This window comes from Spodoptera frugiperda, chromosome 27 (genome assembly GCF_023101765.2).
Source record: "Spodoptera frugiperda isolate SF20-4 chromosome 27, AGI-APGP_CSIRO_Sfru_2.0, whole genome shotgun sequence".
Classification (NCBI taxonomy): Eukaryota; Metazoa; Arthropoda; class Insecta; order Lepidoptera; family Noctuidae; genus Spodoptera; species Spodoptera frugiperda.
Window position 1 is genome coordinate 13,272,841 of NC_064238.1, and position 12,027 is coordinate 13,284,867.

General features: G+C 38.9%; 1 protein-coding gene across 11 annotated transcripts; it reads right to left on the reverse strand.

The window, feature by feature from the left end:
- Positions 1–1,802: 1,802 nt before the first annotated feature.
- LOC118263234 (troponin T, skeletal muscle) lies at positions 1,803–10,813 on the reverse strand. 11 transcript variants are annotated; one of them, XM_035575044.2, is made up of 14 exons: positions 10,718–10,813; positions 7,737–7,777; positions 7,422–7,463; positions 6,648–6,665; positions 6,307–6,324; positions 5,441–5,468; positions 5,228–5,353; positions 4,919–5,134; positions 4,491–4,709; positions 4,312–4,404; positions 4,147–4,227; positions 3,299–3,377; positions 2,416–2,633; positions 1,803–2,015 (listed from the first exon to the last, which is right to left on the reverse strand). In XM_035575044.2, exons 2-13 carry the CDS (start codon positions 7,757–7,759, stop codon positions 2,416–2,418), a joined length of 1,161 nt encoding a protein of 386 aa, XP_035430937.1. In that variant the 5' UTR covers positions 7,760–7,777; positions 10,718–10,813; the 3' UTR covers positions 1,803–2,015. The 11 variants fall into 11 exon arrangements, with proteins under 11 accessions (XP_035430937.1, XP_035430938.1, XP_035430936.1 ...); XM_035575045.2 differs by lacking the exons at positions 3,299–3,377; positions 10,718–10,813 and adding exons at positions 3,696–3,774; positions 10,137–10,292; XM_035575043.2 differs by lacking the exon at positions 10,718–10,813 and adding an exon at positions 10,137–10,288.
- Positions 10,814–12,027: the final 1,214 nt, after the last annotated feature.

The following is a 12,027-nucleotide window of genomic DNA, read 5'->3' on the forward strand; positions in this document are numbered from 1 at the left end:
TAGACCTGAAAACAGTAATGAAAGAACAAAAATTCCGACAGAGCTGAATTTTGGTACAGACCTTTATTTTACTATAAAGATTAAAAATTTAAAAGTCCCCATCGATCCCATATGTGCTTCAAAAGTTATTCGAGGTCAAAGTTCAACATTTTAGGTTTTTTGAGTTTTTCTCAAAAACCGTAAGGTTTTTCAAAAAAATACCTCAGACCAAATTTGTAGATCTCAAAATTCTCTACAAAATGGTCTTTATAAGTTTTTCTATAAGTATTACCGTTTCTAAGATAGATTCGTGTGTCCCCACACACATTTTTCCACTTTGGAAGCGTCTAACTTTCAAACGATTGATTTTGACGAAAAGTGGTTTTAGAAACCTTAATGTCTTTTTTAAAGACCTATCCATAGACACCCATCACGGATATGTAAGCTGAAAAAAAATTTTTTTTGAATCAGTTCCATGTATGGAGTGCCCCCCTTTACTTTTTAAATTTATTAATTTTTATTCAAAATTCGAATAGCGGTTACCAAAATACACCATCTTACAAAGTTTCAACTATGTAGGCCCAACAGTTTCGGAAATAAATGTCTGTCCGTCCGTTCGTCCGTCGTCCGTATGTCACAGCCTGTCGGGCCACGAAACTGTTGGGCCTACATAGTTGAAACTTTGTAAGATGGTGTATTTTGGTAACCGCTATTCGAATTTTGAATAAAAAATTATAAATTTAAAAAGTAAAGGGGGCACTCCATACATGGAACTGATACAAAAAAAATTTTTCAGCTTTCATATCCGTGATGGGTGTCTATGGATAGGTCTTTAAAAAAGACATTAAGGTTTCTAAAACAACTTTTCGTCAAAATCAATCGTTTGAAAGTTAGACGCTTCCAAAGTGGAAAAATATGTGTGGGGACACACGAATCTATCTTAGAAAGGTAATACTTATAGAAAAACTTATAAGGACCATTTTGTAGAAAATTTTGAGATCTACAAATTTGGTCTGAGGTATTTTTTTGAAAAAATTACAGTTTTTGAGAAAACTCAAAAACCTAAAATGTTGAACTTTGACCTCGAATAACTTTTGAAGCACATATGGGATCGATGGGGACTTTTAATATTTTAATCTTTATAGTAAAATAAAGGTCTGTACCAAAATTCAGCTCTGTCGGAATTTTTGATATTTCAATATCGTATATTGACCGGACTACAAGCTGTCAAACTGCGATAGAATTTCAACCTTATTATTTTAGAAATAAAGTTTAAACTGCTTCGTTGGCCGAGTAGTTGCAAGTGCGAATGACGCCGGGCAAGGGGTTCATTTCGGTTTTTCGAAAATGTCTCAGTAGTAGCACGGAGTCTGGAAATGTGGCCAGTATATGGCAATAGGCTCACCATCTATTACGTGGGACTTACAACATAAATTGTGAAAAGTATAGGGTGTACATTGTACAGTGGCATTACGTGGGATAATGTGCACCTCTGCCTAACCCTTTGGGGATAAAAGGCGTAGGTGGCAAGGTGAGGATATAAAAAAAATAAGTAAAAATTCTATTGAAACGTTTGATGGTTTTGGGTAACTTGATGTGTAGTCTGTATTAGAAGTAAAATGTATGTATTTGTGTACTTAAATATTCTTAACAAGTTCTAGAATGGTCCTTTTGGTTCGTAATATTCAAAGAAAAGTAGCCATCATAGTACTCATAGTATATTTTCCATAATTTTACTAGAAAAGCTTTGTTTATCCGTTACAAACATAAACATAGGTTGGAATACACTTAAACAAAAGGTAAAAATAAAAAACTCGACAGCCTTATGAAATAAATTAGTTTATTGTGACGTCATAGATGGCGGTGACGTTCTATAAGTGCAAAAAATGTCCGTGTTCCGTAACGAATGATTCAACAGTATAAATAATAAAAATAATTTATAATAGTAATAAGTTAATGGATTGGTTACAAAACAGTACAGTCCGACCCGTGAGTGTCGGCGGTCTAGCTTCCCTGATCAATTCTTCTGCGTGCGTCTGGAACAAAAGTAAACAAAAGTTAGTCTTTTAATATAGTTTATCTTTGAATAGAAGTACTTTGCTTTAAATCAATAATGGTGTTATTAAGGTTTCAAATCTGCCTGGTTCATTTTAAAATGTAGTCTATTACACTACTACTAAGATTTACTTTAAGAACTCCAAATTGTCTTATGCTGGGACCACACTAACGTTTAACGTCTATGCCCATTATCGCGATAATTATTGCAATAATCTTTACCGCGTTATAGGGTGGCTACATTTCATCTGAGAAATTGTGACATACTCATTAATGGTAGGGTCTCTTATAATGAATTCAAAGATAGTTTTGGCTCTCTAACATTTACTTCTAAGGATTAGTCAGATATGAACATAACCTAAAGTATAGTACTATACTCACTTATTCCTCTTCCTCTTCTTCTTCCTCCTCCTCTTCCTCCTCCTCCTCCTCCTCCTCTTCCTCCTCCTCTACGACTTCCTCCTCCTCTTCGGGTTCAGGCTCGTACTGAGGCTCCTCGTCCTCTTCAACTTCGGCCTTAACGTCCTCCTCGCCTTCGGGGGAGTCGAGGTCGCCCTTCTTCTTGCCGGGCCTCTCACCGAACCACTTGGGCAGCCTCGCTGTTTGTCACATTACATCATTAGTGTTACAATTATTACAGATGGAATTTAAAAACGAAAATGCCCTTCGAGCTCTATATGGCTAAATACCTCTGCATTACAATACTTTTATTTACATTCGTTTAATGTGGGTACTGGCAGGACATTTCCCCTTTATTCTCATTCAATAAACCATTAATACACATTTACTCATCATTTCCATAAACAAAAGTAACAGTTATCTCCCCTCCTAAAGGCAAATGTCCATTATAACTATGATTTTATATTAATAGTCTTCATATTTAATTTCCTGGTTGAATAAATCTGATAATGCAGGGTGTCAAACCCAGATAGAATACATAAAATTCGTAGTCATGCCGTACCTTTGAATACAAGTAGGTAATATTATGCAACTAAACATTCGGTTCTCAAACAATTATGTACATAGGAGGGATCAACATGCAACAAGATTTTATCAAAAACTTGTGCACAACAGTGGGTATTTGTTCCGTCAGATGGTTTTGTAGAATGTGATGGAGAACACACTCTATAGTAGCACGAATCGAATATGAAATTATTTTTGTCGTGAAAACAACTAACCCAAAGTAGGTGTAGATAGATTTATCAAGACGCGCAGCCGTGGAATATACCGCTATTTTTGGAAGATGTTCACAAATAGTACTTACTCTTCTGCCTGCCACCGAACTGGTCGGCCCTCTCTTGCCACACCTTCTCGAGGAAGTCCTTGTTCAGTTTTTCAAGGTCCTAAAGGAATCGTTAACACAGGGTAAATACAATGACAATGGTACAATAGGAGATGCACACGACCGGGGCTCGAACAAGGAGAGTATATTATGGAGCTGTAGAAATATATTACTCGGTGAAAGTTTACTACAGGTGTGACTATTCAGAAATATTTAATTGAATGTTGATGAAAACTTCTGTAGTAAAGAATCACTCTGTATATTTCCACAGCAGAGTCAGGTAGTTGTGGGTCAGACATGGAACATAACATGCCGTGAAGACATGCGTCGTGGGGTAACATTGGGGACACAACCGCCACACGTGGCGCTCTCCTCTTACTTTTGGTGCGGTTCATAAACTCTTCCATCTTCTCGTTCCATACTTTATCCATAAACTCTGCCAATTGAGTATCCAAACCCTGCGTTTAAATGGCATCATCAATATCAGGTTCCATAGACATGTCATGCATTTGTGTAGACACGGTCACTGCTCTATCATGTTAACAAGTTATTTTCATTGCGTACGTGTACTATTTTAAGTAGCCAGATGTTCCCCCGAAGATATGTCTCATAATTTAAATCGTTACTTCATAACGATAAATTAAATAGATGTGAAAGTGACCTGAATGGAGTGCTTGGCATAATTCCAAGTTAAGTGGGACAGAATGTAATAGTATTTCTAACGTTTTCAGGAAATTAATGCAAGTTTAATTTCCAGGCAACGCACAGTTTGGAATACTTTGGCTGTAGAATGTAGACGAGTGTTCCAGAAGTAGTGTGGCAATACTTACACCCTCGAACAACTTCTTTTTGTCGTCGTAAGACCTTGTGTCGACACGTCGCTCGTACTTGGACGCTACTTGGATTTTGGGCTGAAAATGAACAATGATGTTTAGTAACTATTTTCTATCTCGTGATATCGAATGTTTAGTATTGAGTAATAGATGATGGCTTACCGGGTGCTTGCCTGTGAGTGCCTCAGGGTCGAGACCCTTTTTGAGGGCCTTGTGTCTCAACTGTTGCTTCTGTCTTTCTTTGAGCTCTTTTAACTGTTGACAAAAAATATTTTTTAATATCCATTTTTATTTGCAAATATAGAATGCTTCAGTTAATTAACTCATAGTTGTGAACTTACGTCGTAGTCCTGCCTCTTTTGCCTCTCCTCGAGATCGTATTTCTCGGTCTCGAGTTTGATGATGCACTCCCAGAGTTCTGTGGCCTTCTGTCTGAGCTTCTCAACGGAGAGGTTCTCGATGTTCAAGGGCTTGATGCGGATGGACAGCGAGATCTTCTTCTCCTCTTCGAGCTGCTCCTTGGTCTTGTTGCGTTCCAATTGAGCGTTGCTAAGGCCGAACTGTAAGCATACCAAAGCTAAGTTTAATTTCGTCGGATGACTCAAATCAACTCCGGTTTTCCCGAGAACTGCTCAAATTACGCTGTGTATTATTTACATAAGATGCGGTGAGATAAACAGTTTGTGCATTAGGGAAATTTTGTTTATGTTCTCGGAACATTTGAATAATTTATTTGTAAACTTGGCGAACAGTTGCGGTTTGTACTTACGTTATCGCTCTTCTTTTGGATGGTGAAGTTGGGTCCGGTCTTGCTGGATTCTTTCATGGCCTGGAGCATAGCCTGGCGCTTCTTCTCGGCCTCCTCGAGTCGCTGCCTCTTCTCTTCGATGTCGCGTTGTTTCTTCTCTTCAACTTCGCGAACTCTCCTTTCTTCCTCCTCCTTCTTCTTCTGGGCGAGGCGCTTCTCTTCTTCAGCGCGAGATACCTAAAATTATTTAGAACATGTTTAATAAACCAGTCATATGAATCGTGTTAATAGTGCACTATTCATCACAAGCTGGTTGTGCTGCAGACGTACCTTGCGCTTGGCCTGCTTCTCCTTGAGGCGTTTGAGCTCATCTTCCTCCTTAGCCCGCTGTTTGCGCCATTCGTTGATGTATTCCTTCAACTGCTCATCCAAGTCCGACCGCTTCTGGTCTTGACGCTGTTCACAAAAAATATTACGTTATTAATCTTTGTTACACTTTGCAACCAATAATTTTATGGTAAGGAACTGAGTGGTGATAATTACCTTGATGAATTCTGGGTCTCCCTCACCCCTGTAAGCACACATGAACCATATTAGTCAGATCGCCATGAAATAAGTTTGTGTTAATGTTAGAAACCGTTGTCACGGTCACAATACATATAACTTCTGTTACGGTGATTTGAGTTTTACGGTAACTCGTTATAGTTAAATTTCCGCTGTTACGCTTTTACATCGGCGTGTAAGCAGGGACATCAGGTACTGTACATATTGTTAAAGTTTTAGCTTCATATTTGTGTACTGAACAACTACGTGACAACGTTATTCATTTGTTAACGTATTATTGTTACACGATTCGTAATTCTTCTTTCTTCGGGGCCATACTTGATGATGTACATTTTTAGACAAATTAATGTTGGCTCCATGTGAATTGCATTTAATTCATAGTTGTGTAGTTTTGTGTTTGTAAATGATATTATTGTTTGTTGTGGGTTTATGACAACATTTATAATTACCATGGCGGTGGTAGACGGACATGTACACATATTACGACACGATTACATTATTTATTACAAGGTAGGTAGTCATGCACCGATGGCTTGTTATTTCTTTCATGCAATAAATCAAAAATAAGTCAGGGCAACTCGAGCAGTTGCCCGTTGACCGACATTTTGTTTGTTTGCAGAATGGCGCGGGCGCAGCACAGCACCGTTTTCTAAAATAGAACACCTACCAACCGATATAAAAATAGCAGCCGACGTCGGCGTGCGGTTGTTCATTCGCCGAACGATCGTCTGCTCGGATACGAATACGATAAATTTGGGAAACGTTCGTAAAAACATGCGCCCGCGCCTTATCTAGTTAATGATAGGATTATAGTTAGTGACACCACAGAGAGCGGTGCAACTTACGCGATCGATGGTCTACTCCTAGAAACAGAAAACAACAATCAGCCTTCTACTTTTACCTTTTACAATATTCTACTTCTTATTGCAAAATTCATTGTTCGTAATCAAAATAAGCGGTGACTATTAGTGTATTCTGCGCAGATACGATACAAACACAGCACAAGCCAGTAGCCGTTGTCATCAAGATTTAGAATTTTGCCAAAAGGACCGTATTTCGTTTTGCTTAAGCAAAATCACTAGTTGGTAAAAGATTCGTTAATTTTGTGCCAATCAATCCAAGTGCCATAACAATTCAGTGGCTAGAAGCGAAGCAGTAGGGCAGTTCGTAACTAGAGTTTACTTACTCTTGTTTAGGAGCGGGTCTTCATTTGGCAACGACGAGAGCAGCGACGGGAAAAGAAAAAATAAAACACGATTAAAAACTGTGCAGCCGCGAAGAAGTTTGTATTCCATTTGATTTACAAAAGCTTAGGGTTAAAGCCAAATTGATGTTCACTCACAACTTTGACAACACTCTGGTATTGTTCCACTTTGTACACGGACTAGATCAGGCACTTACTCGTCCTTGTTACACTGATCTGTCCGATAGCATCAAGTCAAACTCATGTTCAGTTGGTTATATGGAAGATTCCACTGTTAGAAAGCAAGATCGACAGCGTTCAGCTCCTAGCATAAGTTGTAGGTAATCTGTAAGCAACGAAAGCGACCAAGTAAGCGCTACAAGCGTTAGGGTTGCCATCTAAACTTAGCCTAAAACGAGCGAAGCATGTGTGAGTGCCGGATCAACCAAAATGGCACGCCACTTACTTCCTGTAACAAAAGAGAGAACAGGGTTTGGTGAGGGCGTGCAACAAGCCCAAGATTGGGGGGTTCCAAGAAACTGGGAATCAAAACTTGCCATCATGCTCAAATAGTTCACGCTATGTCCAAAAGTAAGACTATCGATGTACAATCTCATGTACTCCTTCGATCTAATAGATTTGGAAAATGATAGAATCGCCAAGGCAAAGTAAGAAATCAGGCCGAGAGAAGCTGAAGTGTTCCAAAACCAAACAGTTTCTAAGAGAACTAATTTCAGGGAATACGGGAGAGACCGGCCGCTGAACTGATATACTTACGTCTCTTGGACTTCTTCTTCTACTTCCTCCTCCTCGGAGCCACTGTGGAATAGATAGGAATGCGGTCAACGGACACATACCAGGACTCACAGATACAGTGTTCTGCAGTTAGCACAGTGTGTATACATATAACAGAGGGTCATACATACATTACAATGAGTACAGGGGAAACAGACTGGGTGTACTATACTAAACATAGGAATGTAATTATACTACAAGAATTGAACAAGTGTCTGTGTGATTGTGATGTGTAAGCAAAGAAATATCTTACGTTCAGAGATCCTGACTGTTTAAAATATTATGCTAAATACTTACGAGTATTCTTCTTCGTCAGACATGGTGGTAGTTTATTTAATCTGTAAAACAAACATGAAGTTTAATATAACAAATCGACAATACACATTTTCTGTCTTATATGCTAACTTGACATTACCGCTTCCTGAATGATGCAGGAAGAATAAAATTCCAAGTGCTAGAAACGGTTCGACGAACGATTGATAGTTCGTTGGCACCTTTCGGGGACAAATTCACTACTAATTGCAAGTCACAGCTGCATGAGCGGTGACTATCAGGTTGCCAATATTGATAGATGATTATCGGTTCTGTTTACATGAGGCGTGACGTCATAACATAACGCAGAATATATTGGCATCGCGTCAATAGATGCATCGATTAACATTTTATCGACTGCTCGATTTATCTAGCTTCAGTGCATACACATCTGTTTACATTTGTCTCCCAAAATAGACTACTGATGGTTTTTAAATAACCGTCCAGGTGTATGCAAATTTCTATGCTGTGACTCCTATACCACATTGGAACTTTTTGGGACTATTACAAGTTCTTTGGTTTGACGTGCAAGTAATGAATGAATTGGCCATTCGGTCTAGTAATCTGTGTGCTTCGGGATTATCCTGGATTTTGAGGTCCAAGTAATATAATGTTGTGTTTAGATTTCGAAAATATCAGATGCTGAGTCTGTATTTGTGTCCAATACATGGCAAACGTCTCGCTCTTTTTTTTTCAGGGTATAACTTAACCCGCGAAGCCTAAAGTGCATGTTCTTGCCCCAGAGGGTAATTCGAAATGAATAGGAAATTAATTTATTTTTCATGATCAATTCGCGTTTTATTTATTAGCTATTGAATAGCAGCTTCAGATTCGGATTTTTTTATCAAAATAGTTATGTCTACAACTCATTCATTGACTGAAAATAGACAGTAGCATTCCAATAAATGTCGAACTTTTTCTTATGTGCCAACATTAGAAAAAAAATGGCGTGGGCGCGAAACATGAACGCGGGAAGCGTGAGTTTTGTTTATGAAGTCTATCTTATTTTTAGCGGTTTTATCTTTCCTGCCTTCTAACGTACACCTACGTGTTGGCAACCGTTCAAAGAAAGTGTAAAATTGGATTTCGCGTTCGACTCAATGTTGCCCAGGATTCGAATTTCGGTGAACCTTGAATTTTTACAAATTTTCCGCGAGATTTTTTTTCTAGATCGTGTCGTGTTAAGCCATTAATCAATTCATAAACAGTTTTATATTTGTTCTATGAAAAATCTATTTTATTTTGTTTTAAAAGTTTAAGAAGTTAATGACGTTATTGTAGTTATTGTTTAATTTTTCTTGTTTATCGATTGACTAAAAATCAATAATCAATCAGACCTCGAGGTCAAGTCTTCCTATTATTCTTATGGATTAAAAAAAAACAATCATGATTTTTAACCAAGCTATGATTATCTTTTCTATCTTTTTACCCGGCTTTAATACGGTTATGAAGTTTTGTATTATCAATTGTTAAGGAAAAATAATAAGTTAGCGAAGTTTTTTAAATTACATTTCCGTTTCCATTAATTTGGTGATTAAAAATTATTTTGTATGTAAAGTTTTATTTGTCGAAATTACTTAAGTTATTTTAAGTTTTTTTTTTCTGTTATATTCTGTTTTACGTGAATGGCGAAAAAAATTACATGACATTCAACATGCACAAAAAAGTATGTTGTGTGTATGTGTGCCTAAGTGTTTCATTTATGAGAAAAATAGAGACCAATTATTTATATTAGGTATGTTTGTAACAGACATCTTTCAGTATTATTTACACGTTGCAATAAATCATAGTGTAGGCCACTTAATCAAATTAAGTTAGCGTTTTTCTAGAAACTATTTTCGCGCATAACGCATGACTTTAAAGTCAAAAAGTATTTGCTTTAGAAGTATTCGTTAGTTTAGATGACTTCACATTGTATTTTATGGTAAAGTGCATCTAACAATAACTTGTTAAAATGTGACAGTTGAGGTCAAAGTAAAATAGTCGTATTTTTCGGGTATAGTGTGTAGTGTAAATGTATGTATAGTTGTAAAAATGCGGATTTTTGACACAAATGTGTAAATTATACGTTGATGCGATCCTCATACATCCACGTAGAGTTTCGCTGAAACATTATGCGTGCGTGCATTGCGCGCGAGTCGCGGGCGGTAACGTAATCCGGCGCACTATACAAGGCGGTTGCTTCTATTTCAGCGTGGCGACGCCCGCACCCGTCCGCATTTGGCACATACCGCGCGCGTATTTTTAGACCAGCCTCCTTACAAGCAGTCTTTTATCTTCGACGTTTCCGAACTTAACATCCACAAGGATTCCCGAAACACAGTTATCCTACACACTAAATGCCCGCTGGGCCCGTCACTGGCACTCTCACGGCACGGCACTTACGTCGCACGGGTGGAAGACGGTCACTCAGTCACGGCACTGGTTCTTCGACCGGCAGCACAGCGACGTTGGAATGTGGAGTCCGCGGCGACCGGGGCGGCTCTGGCCGGCGGCGGGCGGCCCAGCAGCCGCGCGCACTCGCCCCCCCTGCGCCCGCCGCTATATTTAGCGCCGGTCATTTTTGAGCCGACGATTGCGAGCCAGCTCCGGTTTCTAAAGGGAAACTGGCTGTCCTGCCCGGCCCGCGTACACGCCTGCAGGTGCAACGGCCACAGGAGAGAGCAACTCAACTGACCTCGGTTGCCGAACTCAAGGCAGTAGTAGCACCTGCCGCCATCATGCTGATCCAAACTTGTAATAGTCCCAAATAAGTATTGTGTGGTCAGAAGTCCAAAAACTCAGCAGTGTTCAATGTTTGTGAAAACAATATCTCGAAAGCCTACGCAAACTAAACAATACATATCCAGATTTCCGTAGTCGGTATGATCAACTGGTGCACATAATACGGATAAAGTGCAAGGAGTTAATATAAGTAATTGATTGCTTTACAATGCAGTGTTTATGTATGTTTTTACGTGACTTACAGGTGTGTGAGTATGAGCCGACGCCGACCTGTTCGTCAATGTAAGACGAGCGGAGAGGAGCAGGCCTGACTAAAAGCTTGCCGAGAGAATCGCTACATTTTTATATTTTGCTATGCTTCGGGAGATTGTCATTTGGTGGGGAGTTCGATTGTTTCTATGCATTTATTACGAACGCTTCGGACGCCACGTTACGCGAAGGTGTGGCCCACGCGGCTGGAACTGCGTATATTGACATAAATCATACTGAACAGAACTGAATAGGTGAAAGTCTCTTCGATAGTTTAGTTTTTGTAGCGCTGTTTCTGAATGGGTGGTCCTGGGTTCGACCCCTGGATGAGACCAATTACTGTGAGGTTTTATTAGTAAACATTTGGACCTTATTAGGAGTTGGTGGTTTTCGCTAGCGATGTTTCTGAATGGGAAGTCCTGGGTTCGATTCCTGGATGAGACAAATTACAGTGAGGTTTTATTATGACCTTATTAGGAGTTAGTGAACATAAGACTAGGAAGCCAGGAACAAGTTTAAATTCTGTCTTTTGGTAATTAAAATTGTATATCTTATTAAACTGTATATTGACTGCCTAGCAGAATGGTCACAAAAACGTTTTCTGTACAGGTATTCTGGGTTTGATTCCAGGGTCGACTAAAATGCTTATTTTTTGGTTTGTCTGAAATTGTGTCCGACGTATGGCGAATGTTTATTCATTACATATGAAATAACTACCTACCTACTTGGGTAGGTTCTAGGTATCCCTATTCTAGTACAATTAGGTAGGGACCTAATAGTAAAGATAAGGATAGTTTATATTTTAAAGATGAGTTGGTAACAAAAGGTTATACAAAGATAATAAAAGCAATAGATAAAATAAGGTAAGGTAAGACAATAAATTACACGACTTTGAGGTACTCTATTGGTGCAATTGACAACTAGCAACCTATCAATTTCATCCCATATTTTTAATAAAATATTAGTCTAGTTTTATTTGATCATATTGAAAGAATGAGCCGGTTCAACTGGTGTGATGCCGCGGCCTCGTAGAAAATCAGCGTTGTTCAACGCTTGCTTTATTACATTGTGTTTCAGCATTTGAGTGACGACGATGAGTAAGACGAGTTAATACCGAAATACTAAGCAACGGCAACGTCCCGGCGATTGCTTCCTAAGATCTGCTTGTTTGTCGCCCTACCCTATTATATTAAAAACAGGTGCATAAATACAAATGCATGGCGAAGTTAGTAGAGGCTGGCAAGGACAAGTGCGTTTTGTAGCTGGACGTACGTTCATTGACCATAATAAAAAATGACATATA

Bases quoted from the DNA above. Each gene is read 5' to 3' on its own strand.
- LOC118263234 (XM_035575044.2), bottom strand. From the start codon at position 7,759: ATGTCTGACGAAGAAGAATACTC. The intron at 5,135-5,227 runs GTACGTCTGCAG...AAATAATTTTAG, and splicing joins AGAAGCAGGCCAAGCGCAAG to GTATCTCGCGCTGAAGAAGA. The intron at 4,405-4,490 runs GTAAGTTCACAA...TTTTGTCAACAG, and splicing joins AAAAGAGGCAGGACTACGAC to TTAAAAGAGCTCAAAGAAAG.